This window comes from Saimiri boliviensis, chromosome 6 (genome assembly GCF_048565385.1).
Source record: "Saimiri boliviensis isolate mSaiBol1 chromosome 6, mSaiBol1.pri, whole genome shotgun sequence".
Lineage (NCBI taxonomy): Eukaryota > Metazoa > Chordata > Mammalia > Primates > Cebidae > Saimiri > Saimiri boliviensis.
Genome location: NC_133454.1, coordinates 53,653,679 through 53,672,663, shown reverse-complemented (window position 1 = coordinate 53,672,663; position 18,985 = coordinate 53,653,679). Strand labels below are relative to the sequence as shown.

At 43.7% G+C, this 18,985-nt stretch overlaps 1 protein-coding gene across 2 annotated transcripts in view; it reads right to left on the bottom strand.

Moving 5' to 3' along the window:
- Window positions 1-11,063: 11,063 nt before the first annotated feature.
- TMPRSS4 (transmembrane serine protease 4) overlaps window positions 11,064-18,985 on the bottom strand; it is a 47,436-nt gene continuing 39,514 nt past the window's right edge. The window contains exons 12-13 of one of the 2 annotated variants that reach the window (XM_039471247.2): window positions 18,616-18,765; window positions 11,064-18,169 (exon numbers count right to left, since the gene is read on the bottom strand). In XM_039471247.2, the coding sequence (XP_039327181.1) occupies window positions 18,158-18,169; window positions 18,616-18,765 (162 nt within the window). In that variant the 3' untranslated portion in view covers window positions 11,064-18,157. Of the gene's footprint in view, window positions 18,185-18,615; window positions 18,766-18,985 lie in introns of both variants that reach the window. The other variant, XM_039471246.2, reaches the window with a different exon arrangement.

The window sequence follows — 18,985 nt, the reverse complement described above, 5'->3', positions numbered from 1 at the left end:
AAAAGTTGTAGACACTAAGTACTCAGAAGAGCTTGTTGACAGACCTTTTTTTTCTGTCAAGGACCCCAGTTTCGGTAGATGTCCCTGCCCAGCTCTGCTTCCTCCAGCGTCAGCTATAGAGACTATGGGCTGTGCCCCCGCCCTGAATGCATTCACCACCTGGGTTCCCCATGCAGCCACTCTCCTGCCTTTAGATACTTCCTGTTGCTCAGGACCTCCTGCCACCTTCCCATTCGCAATACACGGGTTGGATATTGAGGTTTCCTGGGCCAAGCCTGGGTTTGGAATGCTTGAGATGCTATGCATTGAACTTGCACTTACCCCTGTAAGGATCAGTCCCCAGGTCTGATTAGGTCTCTGTCATTGCTCGGTTTTATCCTTACTTCCTTTCCCCACCCAATAGCCATTAGAACCGACAGATGGCCCAATGTCTTAAAACCACATTAGGGACTGGGGCTGTCCTGGGCAAGCCTGGAAATAGGCTCCCTCCTTGTTAAGCCCTATGCCAGCCCCGTGCTGACTCAATGGGGACTGACATATACACAGATTAAGGTTCTTAATTTGAGCTGGTGGCAGGCACACAGATCAGGTTGACTTTAGGAGGTCCGTACACCTGAACATACAAGTGAAAGTGAAAATACGGGCTTAGGGGATCTTTCAGAAGGGTCTTGGTACAAAAGCTGGGAGTTACCTTCTACTCCAATGCATTGTTGTTAGGAAAGAAACTAGTTGCACCCCCTCCCCTCCTTCCCCAAGCCTGTCCTCTTCTCTCTGTTGCTTTCCTAAGGGAGAGGGGAGCTTTGCTGACCCCCAGGGCCTAGGCCTTTGCATTAAAGGAACAGAAACGATTTCTTTTGAGAGACCTTTGGACCTAATTTCTTGCTTTTCTCTAAATCCTGTCTTTGGCCAACTCTCCTTCCTCCCTTGCATTCTGCAACCCCCAGATTGGGTCAGATTGAGTCCCAGTGGACAACAGCCCTGTAACTCCCCATGTTCAGCTTTCCAGGAGGCTGAGGACATCCGTGCAAATTCAGATACCTAACAGAGGAGGCAATAGCTCAGGTGCATCTGCTCCAAAATGGTAGACAGTTACCAAAAAGAACTTTGGACCTTAGGAGTCACCAATCTGTCATATTGTGGAGAAGGTAGCTCAGCTAGATCATGGGAAGGGGGAACCCTGGGCTCTGACATTCAGGAGCTAATTGGAGGAAAAGGAGGCCAAGAAGGTGACTGATGAGGAAGCCCCCAAGGGCAAGGCAGAGTGATGTCTTTGAGACCAGTGTAGAAACAGTGTTAAGAACAGGGTGGCCATCGCTAAGTTAAGGGTCAATCCTTGACCATTGGTCACTGGTGACCTCAGTGAGGCCAGCAAAGTGAAATGGGTCAGCCAGATGCAGGGAGATGGCAGAAGCTTGATTCCAGTATGTGGAAGAGTCAGTGGGAGGTGGAAAATGGCCTGGTGCATAGGTTACGATTTTAAGTAACTTAGCCTTGAAAGGCATTGGCCCTGGTAGTAAGGAGGGTAGATGGTTTTCTTTTAAAGATGGAAGAAATAAAAACAAGTTAAATGCACATGAGGAAGAGACAGTGGAGCCGGCCAGGCTGCAGTAGTTGTGAAAGGAAAGAAAGTGTCATTTGGGTGACCCAAGGGGATAGGATTCAGTGGTCAGGTAGAATGACTGCCCTTAAGACAGGTCAGTTCACACCTCTGCCATGGAGACAAAAGAAAGAGGGTCAAGGGGAAATGAAGGCAGGCAAATTTGTAGAAGGGTCAGGGCAAGAGATGGAGAGACTTGCTTTACAATCTTTGGTTCCTATGGTGTTATGAAGTCATTTGCAGAGCGGACTTGAAAGCTGAAGACCCTCCCAATTCAGGAGCCCCTGGGATCCCACTCCCCCAGGCAGATGGCCAGCCCTTGGTCTGCCATTCTAATTGTACCTGCACACACTGTACCTGCACACAGTGCACACAGCAGGAGGGGGGAATGTTCTCTCATAGCTCATTGCTTAAACAAAGCCACCCACAGCACTAACAGGAAAGATGTAGGATCCCCTTTCACGGCCTGCAAGCAGATATAGAAAAGAACAATCCTGGACTTAGAATCCAGGAATCTGGATTCAAGTTCTCACCCTGTTATCCACCAGTGAAACAGCACTGGGCAAGCCACCTCACCTCTTCAAGCCTCAGTTCCCTAATGTGCAAAATGGGGATGATGACGCCGATTGCATGGTGCTCTTGTGAGATGAAACGAATCAGTAAGTGTGAAATACTTTTTTTTTTTTTTTTTTTTTTTGAGACAGAGTCTCCCTCTGTCTCCCAGCCTGGAGTACAATGGCAAGATCTTAGCTCACTGCAACCTCCACATCCCGGGTTCAAGCAATTTTCCTGCCTCGGCCTCCTGGGTAGCTGGGATTACAGGTGCATGCCACCAGGCCCAGCTAAATTTTATATTTTTAATAGAGATGGGGTTTCACTATGTTGGCCAGGCTGGTCTCAAACTCCTGCCCTCAGGTGATCTCCCTGCCTCGGCCTCCCAAAGTGCTGGGATTACAGGCATGAGCCACCGTGTCCGGCCTGAAATACTTTAAAAACTACAAAGTGCAGGCCACATGAATGTTAAGTCGTTTCTAAGCTGAGCCAGCATTACAGGAAGCAAGCCCAAGTGGGGCCATCGCTGAGCTCATACCTTCCGGTTCCTGGTCAGGAGGGGCTGTCAGCTGAGTGGGGCGGGGCTGGGAGGGGAGTCGCCAGTGTTAAGAAATGACTTCCTGGCAGACTGGGTTATGTCAACTGCCCAAAACCAAACTCATGATCTCACCTCAATCTGACCCCAAATCTGCTCCTTCCCATATTTCCCCATTCATCCACTCATCAGACCAGAAATATTAGCATCTACTATTTTGTCTTCAACCTGAAACCTTTTGTCAGCAAATCCCGTTGGCTTTACGTTCAAAGTATATCATCACCTCAACCACCTCTCACTACCACCATCCCTACAATCCTGGCCCAGGCCATCCTGGCTCTCCCCTGGATTACTGTAATAGCTTTCTCACTGGTCTTCCTGCTTTTACCCTTGGTCTTCTTTAATCTAATTTCCAGAGTGGTTCTTTGTTTGTTTGTTTGTTTCTCTTTTCTTTCTTTCATTCATTCTTTCTTCTTTCCTCCTTCTCCTCCTCCTCCTCCTCCTTCTCTCTCCGCCCCCCACCTCTTCTTTCATTATACTTTAAGTTCTGGTGGACACAGGGAGGGGAACATCACACACCGGGGCCTGTTGGTGGGTAGGGGAGCTAGAGGAAGGATAGCAAGGGGTGGGGGGAATGGGGAGGGATAACGTTAGAGGAAATACCTGATGTACCTGAGTGGGGATGGATGCAGCAAACCACCATGGCATGTGTATACCTGTGTAACAATCCTGCATGATCTGCACATGTACCCCAGAGAACAGAGTGTTTTTTTTTTTTTTTAAAAACAGGATTAGATGATGTCAACTCTACCTCTGGCCAAGATGGAGACATCATAGGGATTTACCCTTGCACCTTAAATAACTAAAAAATTGGAAAATACATATGACGCAGTGGTTTGCAGACCCTGGACAATAGGCAGCGGAGAACTGTCATTCCTGAGAAGGAGAAGCAAATGAGAGGAGCTTTACTATTGCACCAGCTTACTGCCTGGAGCTAGTTTCCAGGCTGCGGTGCCTGGAAGGCTGGGGAGGGAACCCCAGGCTAAGCCAGCATTCTCTCTGAGTTAAAGAGAGGTGCTGAGAATCTGGGGGAGGTTAGGATGGTGAAAGTTTGCAGGGCCAGAGAACCTTGGAGGGTCTCCCCAAGTTTTCAGCTGAGCACTGATAGTGCAGATGTGTGAGGAAACTACCTAAGGCGAGGGAAGGAGCCTCCAGAAAGGGTGAGGGAGGAAAATCCCTGGAGCTCACCTAGGGCAGCCTCTCATCCAGGGCTGACCTCACCCCACTACTGAGGCAGCGCTTTTGAGTACTCTTCCTCATCTCTCATGAATTAGGGAGTTTCGCTGTCCTAGCTGGCTGCAATGTGAACTACTACTGGCCCCGTGTGAGCTCCAGGGATTGTTTCCTCTAGCCCTTTCTGGTGGTTCTTTCTCAGCCTCAAGCGTGCCTGGATCAGCAGCTGAACACTCACAGGGACCCGCTGCAGCTCTCTGGAGCGCTGTCTCTGTGAAGCTGTGTCTTCTCTGGGATGCTGCCCAGCGAGCCCTACCCACTGGCTTCCTAACTCCATCTCCCTGATTCTGGAAGGTTGGAGCCTCTGCCCGAGTCCCCTCTCCTGGTGCTGTAACAATTGCAGGCTCCCTCATTTGCTTCTCCTCTCTCAGGGATCAGTAACCTGTGCTGCCTGGTGCCCTGTGTCTGAAAGCCGTTTTGTGCATTTTTTTTTCCTCAGCGTTTTAGTTGTTTCAGATGGGAAAGTAAGTCCATTTTGTGTTACTGCATTCTTGTCAGAAGAAATTCACGAGAATATATGTTCACTCAAAAACCCATGCAGAGTTGCTTATCGAGGTTTTGCCATTGCCCAAAAGAAGAAATAACCTAAATGTCCTTTGACTGGTGAGTGGATAAAACAAACTGTCGTCTACTGTACAATATGATGGAATATTCCACAAAATCCCATGCACCCTGGGATTCTCAAATGCAGTATGCCAAGTGAAAGACTTGGCTGAATCTCAAATGCAGTAGGCTAAGTAAAAGAAGTCAGACTCAGAAAGGTACCTGCTTTATCATCTGTGACCCATATACCACTCTGGTGGGGGTGTTGATGAAGAAGGAGGCTCCTACCTGTGTGGAGGTAGGGAGTATGAAATCTCTACCTTCTGCTCAATTTTGCTGTGGACCTAAAACCATGCTAAAAAATGATTAAGTGTTGGGTTGGTTGTGGTGGTTCATGCCTGTAATTTCAGCTTTGGGAGGCTGAGGTGTGAGGATCCCTTGAGGGCAGGAGTTCAAGAGCAGCCTGGGCAACACAGTGAGACCCTGTCTCACCAAAGCCACATATAAATAAATAAAATAAAAGTTAACAATAAAACAAAAAGTGAAATCTTAAGAAAGCCTAAGGCCAGGCATGGTGGCTCACGCTTGTAATTCTAGCACTTTGGGATGCTAAGGTGGGTGGATCACTTGAAGTCAGGAGTTTGAGACTAGCCTGGCCAACAGGGTGAAACCCCATCTCTACTAAAAATACAAAAATTAGCCAGGCATGGTGGTGGGCGTCTGTAATTCCAGCTACTCAGGAGGCTGGGGTGTGAGAATTGCTTGAAACTAAGAGGCAGAGGGTACAGTGAGCCGAGATCGTACCACCACATCCCAGACTGGGGCGGACTCAGTCTCAAAAAAAAGAAAGCCAAAAACAAAGAGGTACTTACTATATGGTTCCATTTATATTACATTCTGGAAAAAGCAAACTAAAGGGACAAAAAACAAAACGGTGGTTGTAAGGGGCTATAGGTTGGGAGGGGTTGGCTACAAGGGGCAAGGGAGGCTTTTTGGGGGTGACGGAGCTGTGATGGTAGTTGCTTACTTGTGTAGATTTGTCAAAATTGGCAGAATTCTACACTATAAGTGAATTTTACTGTGTGTAAATTACATAAAAAATTACAATGAGATGATGTCACTCTTTCTTACTCAGAACAAGTCCCTCTTACCCAGTCCTCATAGCAGGCCAGAAGGTCCTATTGTTCCAGCCCCTATGGACTCTTTGATATCTTCTCTTTTTTTTTTTTGATATGGGGTCTTGCTCTGTTGCCCAGGCTGGACTGTAGTGGTGCAGGCTTGGCTCACTGAGACCTTGATCTCCTGGATCCAAGCGATCCTTCTACCGCAGCCTCCTGAGTAGTTGGGACTACAGGTACATACCACCCACCCTACTAATTTTTCATATTTTTAGTAGAGATGGGGTTTCACCATGTTGCTTAAGCTGGTCTTGAACTCCTGCACTCAGGCGATCCACCTGCCTCAGCCTCCCAAAGTGCTGGGATTACAGGCATGAGCCACCATGCCCAGTTTACCTTTTTAAAACTTTAGTATTATTTGAATTTTTATAACTATGCAATACATTTGTAATCAACACACACACACACACACACACACACACGTGCGCGCACATACACACAAACGTGCACACACACACAGCATTTTGAGCCAGTCTACCTGCCTCTAATGCCTGGATTCTTTTCTCTTCACTACAGTGTGCTCCCACATTGCTCCTTTCAAATTCCCTTTCTGTTTTTCTCTCCCACACTAAACCCTCCCTCTTCTCTGTACATAAGGCATCTTGGCACTGGATCCTTTGTAAGTGCTGAGCCCTCGAGCTGGAATTGCCTCCCTGGAATGGGTATGTGCCTGTTTGCTGTGGTGACACACGCCTCTATTGCAGTGCTTCCCCACTTCGTATGAAAAGTCTTTGCTTAGCGGCCGGGCATCATGGCTCACGCCTGTAATCCCAGCACTTTGGGAGGCCAAGGCGGGCAGATCATGAGGTCAAGAGATCTAGACCATCCTGGCCAACACAGTGAAACGCCATCTCTACTAAAAATACAAAAATTAGATGGGTGTGGTGGCATGTGCCTGTAGTCCTAGCTACTCAGGAGACTGAGACAGGAGAATCGCTTGAACCCGGGAGGTGGAGGTTGCAGTGAGCCGAGATCACGCCACTGCACCCCAGTCTGGTCAACAGAATGAGACTATGTCTCAAAAAAAAAAAAAAAAAAAAAAAAAAAAGGCTTTGCTTAGCTTTCCCCATAAATAAATGGCCAAGGTTTGCACTCACCATCACAGTCCTGTCCTGGCTTGCTTTTAGGTGAGGGTGGGGGCACCTTCCTGTGGAGGCAGCTCTCGGTCGCAGTTGGGAGAGCCAGGCCTATGCTCTGGTTCAGGCCTCATCACTCTAGGATTTATTCTTCTTCCTTGTGAAAAAGGGGAGGATCTTCTCTACCCACCAATCTCCTCTCCACATACTCCCTTCCAAAGACAGCGAGGATTTGCTGTGTTAGTCAGGTCATAACTTCCTGGCTCCCTCTTGATCTCCCCAGCAGAATCACTTGTGCTTTGAGTGTAATATGTAAAGGCAGGCACAACTCAGTCCAAGTCCAGATCAGGAAGGAGCACAAGCATTTCAAGGTTAGCTGCTGAATATCACACTAAAACATTCCATGAATGTATATATGTGTATGTATATGTTTGTCTGCATGTGTATATATTATAAATTTTTTCATTATCATTCTAGTTAGGTAAATTTTTGTTTATAATTTTTCCTTTGACCTAGGAATAATTTAGAAGTGTTCTTAAAAAGCATGTATGTATTTTATATTTTAAAAATTATTGTGTGGGCTGAATGTGGTGGCTCACTTGAACCCGAGATGGAGACCAGCCTGGGCCACATAGTGAGATTTCATCTCTACAAAAAAAAAAAAAAAAAAAAAAAAAAGCTGGGCTAATAATGGTGGTGTGTGTCTGTAGTCCCATCTACTTGGGAGGCTGAGGCAGGAGGATTCCTTAAGCCTGGGAGCTTGAGACTTCAGTGACCTGAGATTGTGCTACTGCACTCCAGCCAGGGTGATGGAGTGAGACCCTGTGTCTAAATAAAAAAATAAAAACATAAGCAGGAGCCCATGACAGCTCAGAAAGGCCTCTGCAGGCAGATTGTGTCACTAGACTCCCTCCTTTCTGGGCAGGGCATCTCTGAAAAAAGGAGCAGCCTGTCAGGGACTTATAAATAAAACCCCCGTCTTCCTGGGACAGAGCACCTGGGAAAAGGGGAGGTTGTAGTTACAGCTTATCCAACAAGATCAAGTCGGCTTCATCCTTAGGATGCAAGACTGTTTCAACACACACAAATCAATAAATGTAATCCATCACATAAACAGAACCAATGACAAAAACCACATGATTATGTCAATAGATGCAGAGAAGGCCTTTGACAGAATTCAATAGCTCTTTATGCTAAAAACTCTCAATAAACTAGATATTGATGGAATGTATCTCAAAATAATAAGAGCTTTTTATGACAAACCCGTAGCCAATATCATACTGAATGGGCAAAACTGGAAGCATTGGAAGCATTCCCTTTGAAAACTGGTATAAGACTAGGATGCCCTCTCTTACCACTCCTATTCAACATGGTATTGGAAGTTCTGGCAAGGGCAATCAGGCAAGAAAAAGAAACAAAGAGTATTCAAATTGTCTCTATTTGCAGATGACAGGATTGTGTATTTAACATACCCCATCATCTCAGCCTAAAATCTCCTTAAGCTGATAAGCAACTTCAGCAAAGTCTCAGGATACAAAATCAATGTGCAGAAATCACAAGCATTCCTATACACCAATAACAGACTGAAAGAGAACCAAATCAAGAGTGAACTGCCATTCACAATTGCTACAAAGAGAATAAAATACCTAGGAATACAACTAACGAGGGATATGAAGGATCTCTTCAAGGAGAACTACAAACCACTGCTCAAGGAAGTAAGAGAGGACACAAACAGATGGAAAAACATTCCATGCTCATGGTTAAGAAGAATCAATATCATGAAAATGGCCATACTGCCCAAAGTAAATTACAGATCAGTGCTATCCCCATCAAGCTACCATTGATTTTCTTCACAGAATTGGAAAAAAATTACCTTAAACTTTACATGGAACCAAAAAAGCCTGCATAGCAAAGATAACCCTAAGCAAAAACCAAAAACCAAACGAACAAAAAACCACCCCCCCAAGAAAAAAAAAAAAAAAGAAAAAGAAAAAGCTGGAGGCATTGTGCTACCTGTCTTCAAACTATCCTACAAGCCTACAGTAATCAAAACAGCATGGTACTAGTACCAAAACAGAGATATAGGCCAATGAAACAGAACAGAGGCCTCAGAAATAATGCCACACATCTACAACCATCTGGTCTTTGACAAACCTGACAAAAACAAGCAATGGGGAAAGGATTCCCTATTTAATAAATGGTGTTGGGAAAACTGGCTAGCCATATTCAGAAAGCGGAAACTGGATCCCTTCCTTACACCTTATACAAAAATTTAACTCAAGATGGCTAAAGATTTAAACATAAGACCTAACACCATAAAAACCCTAGAAGAAAACCTACGCAACACCGTTCAGGACATAGGCCTGGGAAAGGGCTTTATGACTAAATCACCAAAAGCAATGGCAGCAAAAGCCAAAATAGACAATCAGGATCTAATTACTCTAAAGAGCTTCTGGACAGCAAAAGAAACTATCATTAGAGTGAACTGGCAACCAATAGAATGGGAAAATTTTGTTTTGCAATTTACCTATCTGACAAAGGGCTAATATCCAGAATCTACAGGGAGCTTAAACAAATTTACAAGAAAAAAACAAACAACCCCATCAAAAAGTGGGTGAATGATATGAACAGACACTTCTCAAAAGAAGATATTTATGCAGCCAACAAACATGAAAAAAAGCTCATCATCACTGGTCATTAGAGAAATGCAAATCAAAACCACATCTCATGCCAGTTAGAATGACGATTATTAAAAAATCAGGAGACAACAGATGCTGGAGAGGATGTGGAGAACTAGGAACACTTTTACACTGTTGGTGGGAGTGTAAATTAGTTCAACCACTGTGGAAGACAGTGTGGCGATTCTTCAAGGCTCTAGAACTAGAAGTATCATTTGACCCAACAATCTCATTACTGGTGTATATCCAAAGGATTATAAATCATTCTGTTATAAAGACACACACACACGTATGTGCATGTGGCATTGTACACAATAGCAAAGACTTGGAACCAACCCAAATGTTCACCAATGATAGATTGGATAAAGAAAATGTGGCACATATACACCATGGACTACTATGCAGCCATAAAATAAAAAAGGATGAGTTCATGTTCTTTGCAGGGACATGGATGAAGCTGGAAACCATCATTCTTAGCAAATTGACACAAGAACAGAAAACCAAACACCACATGTTCTCACTCAGAAGTAGGTGTTGAACAATGAGAACACGTGGACAAAGGGAGGGGAACATCACACACTGGGGCCGGTCAGTGGGTGGGGAGCTAGGGTAGGGCTAGCAGGGGGCTGGGAGTCTAGGGGAGGGATAGCATTAGGAGAAATACCTAATGTAGATCACGGGGTGATGGATGCAGCAAACCACCATAGCATGTGTATACCTATGTAACAAACCTGCACATTCTGCACATGTACCCGAGAACTTAAAAGTATAATAAATAAATAAAAAACCAAGCAAACAAACAAACAAAACGATTGTTTGCTATTGCCTTATAATCTAACAACATTATAATTGAAGAGCTACATCTGTTTGATAGTCTTAGCCCAGGTTTCTTAGAAAACTTAAGTTTTCTACATTAAATTCACATCTTAACACTTTATTGGAGGGTCCAATCCCAGGGAAGTGGGCATAAGGGGAGCAGCAGGGCTGTAAGGCAGGGAACGAGAGAAAGCAAACACAGGTGATCAGGTGATGTGTGTGCTGAGCTGACTGTAACTCCATCAGCTCCATCAGCAGCACAGCTGCTTGCTGGATCGCAAGACCTGTCCCTGGGGAGCTACAGCTTCTCTGAATAGTTCTAGCCTGGGGAAGAAGGATGAGCCATTTATCTGCTGGCTCCTTCCTGTCTCCCATCTACCATTATTCAACATTTACCAGATTATCATTTCTGTATTTTGTTACTCAGCCTTTCTGGGAAGCCCTGGGGAAACCAGAGTTCTCTGGGGGTGGTCAGCCAGTCTGAGAGCTGAGGCTGCTATGGCTGTCACCATGGTGCATTCGACAAAGGCCACCCAAGCCAAAGCCCAGCTCTGGCCCTGGCCCAGGGCAGGGGAAGACCAGTCGTGGTGTTAGGAGTGGAGGTGGTGGCAGTGGCCAGAGCTTGACAGCTGCAAGAATGGAAGGGGCTGGAGCCGGGCTCATTCAAAGAAGGAAGCCGGCACAAGTGACTAAAGCCTAGAGATGGGAGGTGGGGGATGCTGGTGAGGCACAAAGCTAGGCCTGGTGCTCATGTTACTTTTGAAAATTGTTGATACTTACTTCTTGGACTAGTATGTAGTCAGTTTTCACAGAAGTGCTTGAGAAGAATGCTTTTTTGATAAGTATGGAGTGTGTATGTCTATTAATCAGGCATGTAAATGGTATTGTTTGATCTTCCATTCTTTACTAATAGTCACCTGCTCGACATATCAATAATTGAGAGAAGTGTGCTGAAATCTTCCACTTCATATGATGGTGCATTTATCAATTTCTCCTTATAGTTCTATCAACTTTTGAGTCTATTTTATATTATGTTGATATAAATGTTAAACAAATCAGTGCTTGACAAAAATTTCAAATATGCAGAAAAGTAAAAAGAATAGTAAAAGTCTCTTCTCTAGATTTGACACTCATTGACATTTTACTATATCTGCTTCAACTGTTTTTCCTCCTGAAGTATTTTTAATTACAACTTTGTCATTTTACCCCAAATACTTCTGTATGCATCTCTAAAAGTTAAGAATATCTTTTTTACTTAACTGTATCATTGTCACACATAATGAACAATTCCTTATTATCGTTTAATATTGAGATCATATTCACATTTCCCCAATTACCCCTTTGCCCAAATGCCTTTTGCTGCAGATTTGTTCAACTCAGGATCTGGTCATGGCTCACACCTTACATTTGATTCTTTTGTTTCTTAAGACATAACAGTAATCACATGACATTGATTTGTTGAAGAGATGGGAATGTCCTGTGGTGGAATGTCCCACCTTCTGGATTTGTCTTTTAGCTTCCAAGTGTTGTCATTTAATTTGTTCCTCTAATTCTTGTGTTTCCTGTAAACTGGAAATTAGACCTAAAGATTTAGCTTAAACATTTTTGGTAAGATGCCTTTAGGTGATGCAATGTGAAGATGTACTTCATATTCATGCTGAGCGGGACATCGTAGCTGCTTATTCCACTATTAGCGGGTAAGGTGATGGCAGTCTGATCCCTTCACTTTGAAGTTAGGTTTCCTATTGAGATTAACAAGGTATCCATTGGATGATACAATGGTATTACATGAAATATGCAGTTCTCCGTGATCTTAGCCCGTTTAGGCTGCTCTAATAAAATACCTTAGACTAGGTAATTTATAAACAACAGAAATTTGTTGTTCACAGCTCTGGAGACTAAGAAATCCAAGATCAAGGTGTCAGCAGATTTGGTGTCTGGTGAGGGCTCAGTCTCTGCTTCCATAGATAGCACATTGTTGGTGTGTCCTCACATGACAGAGGGGCAAAGAGTCTCCTTCAAGCCTCTTTTATAAGGGACACGAATCCCATTCATGAACAGGGAGCTCTCTTGACCTAATCAGTTCCCAAAGTCCCACCTCTTGCTACTATCACCGTAGGGGTTAGGATTCAACATACGAATTTTGGAGGGACCCAAGCATTCAGACAATAGCAGCCATTGATGATCCTTGCCTGAATCAATGGTTTCATCAGAAATTGCCAACAGTGGTTTCCTACCATTTATCTACATGGATTAGCTATACTTTTCTGAAAACAAGAGCTTTCCCTCATCACCTGAGCCACTCTGTTACCTGGAAGTAGATTTCTATGGCAAAACAGCATAGTGCTAATTTTTCCTCTTTAAATATTTCAGAGTAAGAACCTGATGTGATTGCCAACTCCAGTGGTGACAAAAGGATGGTGTTTTTACTTTTCTATTTTCTTCTTAAACAAAGAGAAGAACTTGTAAACAAAACAGGTTTTCACTTATTATAGCTTACTGGTGAATTGGAACTTTTGTGATTATGTAGTGACTCTCTTTATCCTAAAGTCAATTTTGTCTTTTTCTTCTAAATCCTTATTTAGAAAAATATTATACAGCTATCCCAGCTTAAATTTGATTAAATGCTTGCTCTCTGTATCTTTCGCCACCTTTTCAGTTTTAATGGTTCTGTAACCTGGTGTTTTGTGTATGTCTGTTAAAAATAACGTATAGCCAGATCTTACATTTTTATCCAGTTTGCCTGTCTCCGTACATTATTTGGTGAGTTTCACATTGATTGTGATTATTAGTACTTTTTCACAATCCTACTTTGTATATTCTATTTGTCCCATTTTTCTGTGTTTTTCCTTCCTTAGCACTCCTCCTTCCCCTCCTTTCTCTTTTGTGCTTGCTTGATGTTTTTTGTTTTTTTTTTTTATTAATAGATTGCTACTTTCAATTGTTTTGGAAGTGACACACTTTTATTTCCATTCTTTTGGTGATTACCCTTTAACCACCTAGAACATAGAACATTTTATGTAGCATAACAATAATATTTAACCTTCCTTTTGAACAATTTAAGAACTTTAGAATATTTTAACTTCAACTTTCCCCTTTAATTTACATGCTGCTTGCTGTTGTTACTTCATGTTTCAGTTAGGGTTTTAAAAATTAACCCATGATGGAGCCTTCTTGGTCAAATTGCCACTAGGTAGTATTATATTTATATACAGGGTTTGTTTTTCTTTGTCAGTGCAGTGTATTTTCCTGCTTATAGCCAACCAATAAATTCTATATCTGTTTCAAAAAAATTAACCCACAAAATAGATATTATTGTTATTTTAATAATATGTACACATGCCTGTAATCCCAGCTTTGAGAGGCTGAGGTGGGCCGATCATTTGAGGTCAGGAGTTCGAGACCAGCCTGGCCAACACGTTCAGCTAATTTTTGTATTTTTAGTAGAAACCCCATCTCTACTAAAAATACAAAAATTAGCCAGGTAGGGTGGCACATGCCTGTAATCCCAGCTACTCGGGAGGCTGAGGCAGGAGAAACACTTGAACCTGGGAGTGGGAGGTAGCAGTGAGCTGAGATCCTGCTACTGCATTCCAGTTTGGGTGAGAGAGCAAGACACGGTCTTAATAATAATAATAATAGTACATAGAAAGAGTGTGTTTAGACTTATCTACATTTTCACAATTGCCTCACTATTCCTTCTTGCTTCTTGGTTTGTCCTTTTAGGATCATTTTCCTTCTTCCTAAAGTAAATGCTTTATATATTCTTTTAGAAAAGGTTTGTTGATGGTAAAGTGTGTTTCTGTTTTCTTGAAAATGCCTTTATTCTTGAAAGATAGTTTTGTAGGGTTCACAATCCTTAATTGACTATTATCTCTTGGTATACTGAAGATATACTTCCGCTGACCTCCAGCTCCTTTATTGCTATGGGAAAGCCTGTTGTCAGTCTAATTGTGATAGCTTTGTGGTACTGTGGGTGGTCTGGGTTTTCTCCCTGCTGCTATAAGGAGTTTCTTTCTGTCTTTGGCATTTTTCCACCTTGGTTGTATCGGTGTATACTATACTGGTGTATATTCTGTGGATTCACACCTTTCATCAGTTCTGGAACTTTCTCAGCTCTTATCTCTTTGGATATTGTCTCTCTCATTGCCTTGATTCTCTCTTTCTGGGACTCTGGATGTGTTAGAGTTTACCATTCTAGGCTTCATTGCTCTTGGCCCTTTTTTCATATTTTTAATCTCCTTATCTCTGTCTGCTGTTAAATTTAGTAACTTCTTCAATTTATCTTCCAGTTCATTTATTCTCTCTTAATTTGTGTTTTAAATGCTGTTTACCCCATCCACTTAGTTTTTCTTTTCTTTTTTTATGAGATGGAGTCTAGCTCTGTCAACAGGCTGGAGTGCAGTAGTGCGATCTCGGCCCACTGCAACCTCCGCCTCCTGGGTTCAAGTGATTCTCCTGCCTCAGCCTCCCAAATGGCTGGGATTACAGATGCCTTCCACCACACCGAGCTAATTTTCATATTTTTGGTAGAGATGGGGTTCCACCATTTGGCCAGAATGGTCTCGATCCCTTGACCTTGTGATCTGCCTGCCTCAGCCTCCCAAAGTGCTGGGATTACAGGTGTGAACCACCATGTCTGGCCAGTTTTTCATTTTTATAATTATAATTTTCATTTCTAAAAGCTGTATTTGTTTTTTTCAAATCTGCCTGTTATTTTTGCTTGATTATTAAGGTATCCATTTTTAACAGCAAATAAGTGTTGGGGAGGATGTGGAGAAATAGTAACTCCTGTGAACTGTTGATGGGAATATAAAATGGTGCAGTCTCCATGGAAAGCAATATATCAGTTCCTCAAAAAATTAAAAATAGAATTACCATATGATCCAGCAATTCCACTTCTGGGAATATACCCAAAAAGAATTGAAAGTAGGGCCTCAAAGAGATACTTGTACACCCATATTCATAGCACCACTGTTCACAATAACCAAAAGATAGAAGAAACCTGAATGTTTACCAGTAGATGAATGGATAAACAGAATATGGTATAAACGATAGAATATTATTCAGTCGGGGTCGGGCGTGGTGGCTCACGCCTGTAATCCAAGCACTTTGGAGGCCAAGGCGGGCGGATCACCTGAGGTCGGAAGTTCAAGACCAGCCTGACCAATGTGGTGAAACCGTGTCTTCAAAAAAAAAAAAAAAAAAAAATTATTCAGTCTTAACAAGGGAGGAAATTCTGACATGCTACAACATGAATGAAACTTGAAGACACAAGGATAAGTGAAATAAAACAAGTACAAAAAAAAGAAATACTGCATGACTTCACTTAAATGAGGTCCCCAGAGTAATCCAAATCATAGAGACTGAAAGCACAATGGTGGTTGTCAGTGATTGGGAGGAGGGAGAAATGGAGAGCTGTGTTTAATGGGTGCTGAGTTTCTGTTCTGGAAATGGATGGTGGTGATGACTGCACAGCAGTGTGAATGTACATAACACCCCTGAACTATACACTAAAAAATGGTTAAGATGAGATGGCCATAGTGGCTTATGCCTGCAATCCCAGCACTTTGGGAGGCTGATGAGGGTGGATCATGAGGTCAGGAGTTCAAGACCAGCCTGGCCAACATGGTGAAACCTTGTCTCTACTAAAAATACTAAAATTAGCGGGGTGTGGTGGTGGCACCTGTAATCCCAGCTACTCAGGAGGCTGAGGCAGGAGAATTGCTTGAACCTGGGAGGCAGAGTTTGCAGTGAGCCAAGATTGCACCACTGTACTCCAGCCTGGTGACAGAGTGAAAGGCTCTGTCTCAGGAAAAAAAAAAAAAAAAAAAGGCTAAGACGGTAACTTGTGTTATGTGCATTTGCTCACAAGCATAATTTTAAAATATACTACTAGTATTTCTTTTTAAAATTTAAATATTTTATAAATTATCATGTTGGAGGCCCTATAGTATAGTAGTTTACAGTGTGAACTCTGTATTCTAAGTGCTCATGTTCAACTTACCAGTCTATAACCTCAGGCAAGGAGCTTAACCTCATTGTGCCTTAGTTTCTTTAATCTATAAACAGAGGATAAGAATAATACCTATCTCATAGATTTCTATGAGTATTAAATGAATCAGTACATGACAAAGCACTTACAATGGTGTGTGGCACATGTAAATACTCCAAAAATATTGGTTATTATTGTGCGTATCTAATATTCTGACATCTAAAGTCTTTGGGTTTCTAAATTAGTTGTTTTTTATGCCACCCACTTAAGGTGTTTTTTATTTTTCAATGTCTCTGATCTTTGAGCTCATATTTGGAGGATCTTTGGGAATCCTGAGGCTCTAAACTTGGGTTATTTTCCTCCAGACCATCTGCTGCCTGAGACCACATTTGCTCCCTTCAGTATCTCTGCTGCATGTAGGAGCCCTGCTTCGCCTCCTTTGTCTGCTGCATGCCCAGGCTTAGCTCTGACGGCAGCCTTTATATAGGTCTCGACCCGAGGTTTCAGTGTATTGCTCTGAGATTGTCACCTTCGTTCCACTTATGGTTCTGATGGTTTTGTTTTGCTTTGTTTTCTGGGTTTCTATTTTCTTTTATTTGTTATTGGTATGTGAGGAATTTTGTTATTTCATAAGAACCTAGTATAGTATGAACAAGTACATTTCATCTAGGATCTGACTTCACTATAGCAAGAGAGTCCTCAGAAAACCCAAGCTTTCATACAGCTGCCAAAAAAGTTCGAGACCAGCCTGGCCAACATGGTGAAACCCTGTCTCTGCTAAAAATACAAAAAAATTGGCTGGGCATGGGGCTTAATTCTTTGACCATTTAGAGTGTAGAGGCTTATTCATGCCTATATCCTCACAACCCAGCTTGGGGACTGCCTCATACTTGGGAGCTGATACTTTTTTTTTTTTTGAATGGGTGAAAGAGGCCACACTGAGGGCTCTCCACCTGGAAGAAGGTGGGACACAGGCGCAGCATTCCTTTCCAGCCACGTGGGGATCCCTGATCAAATGTCATCCTTGACTGCCTAACTCATCTCCTTCCAAAGTCATAGGTTATCCCTGGCTCCTGGCTGATTATCACAGGCAGGGAGGGAGGGAAAGAGGCAAAGGGAGAAGGCCCCGTGTGGGAATGAAACTTGCTCACCCTGGCTTCTCCAATCTGCAGCTCACTCTTGTGGTCACTCAGAAGGTCTGGTCTCTGTGACTCTTTTTTTCCCTGCCTCTACTCTGAGACACAATTGCTTTCCCAGGACTTTTTTTTTCTCCCCAAACTAAAGAATGAAGGTTCAATGGTCCCAGCTCCGTTCTTATCAAGCATTCCAGCTAGCCTATGCCAGAGGTGTCACACAGCTCTTTAATAATAGTGGCCATAGCTGTAAGAACAATAGCAACAGGAGGTAATAGTCACACCAACAGTAGGGCAGTGCGTTTTCTACAACTGGGTTCTTGTTCCAGTAGGCTTGGGGATGGGTGAAGAATGACAGGGCTGGCACAAACCCTTTCCTCCTCCTCTCCAGCCCACAGTGATCTGGGCTCTCATAAGACAGCTTGCTTCCATTCAGTAAGTAGTGTGGGAAAGTGCCTTGTCACAATACCCATGAGACCTTGGCTTGCAGGCTGGATTGTTCAGTGGGCTGCGTCTCTCTCTGGGATGCTGGAAGTACCAAGCGTGGCTGAGCTAGGTTGCTGACTTCCCCTGGGTGCCTCTGGGCTGTGGGGATCTCTTCCTCAAAGGAATTGAGGCCCTCTGTTGCTCCAAGAAATGCTGCAGCTGTGGGCAGAGGGGTGTACCCAAGGGAGCTCTTGCTCTGTGTCTGACTTTGGGGGGTCTCCAGGTGGGCAGGGCAGGAAGGAAGCAGCTCCCAGCACTGCCGAGGGGTAGCAGCATTACAGCTCAGCCTAGAATAAGAAGGACTGATGAAGAGAAAGTCAGATTATTTGAAACTGGATGAAGTGGCGACGTGTGCAAAATGATCTTCCTTTTCTGAAGCACTTTGCTTCTCTCCCTACCCTGCAGAGGGTCAGGAGGTCTCATGAGCCTTTCCACTCCCTTCCTTATCAGAATCTTCTCTCTAGAAAGGATCTGATAGTCTCATTCTGTCAGAAAAGGGAAAGAAAGGCTTGGCTAGTTCTATTCCCTAAGGTATTTGCATTGAACAGAAATCTCTGACCCAAGGAATTTCAGCCTTAATTGCGGAATCTCAGGCTGTCCCTTTCTTGGAGGGAAAGTTATTTGAGATGTAAAGGGTTGTCAGAGCCATTTAAATCAAACCTAAGGATAGACTGGCACTCCCTGGGTAGAGGACTGGAGGGAAGGCACAGTGGGTAGGACAAAGGTGCCTTACCTTCCGGACATTGTAGATCCAGCTGAGGTAGGCTGAGACCTTGGTGTACACTCCTGGAGTGCTCGGGCCCCCGCAGCCATAGCCCCAGCTGCTGATGCCCACCACCTGCCACTGGTCAGCCTGGTACATCAGGGGGCCACCACTGTCACCCTGCGGGAGACCAGAACAGAGACTGTTGGGGAGGGCAGGTGAGGTGTGGGGCTTCTCCCTCCCGGCTCCCTGAACTGGCCTATCTGTTCCCCTGCACTCCCTGCTGCTCTCTGATGTTCCGTCTTCACCCTCTTTGCTCATTAGCATCGTGGAATGCTCTTCTCTTCTGGGGCAGAAGGGCCTGTCTGTGGGCAAGTAAGTTGCAAGTGTGCCGTTAGCC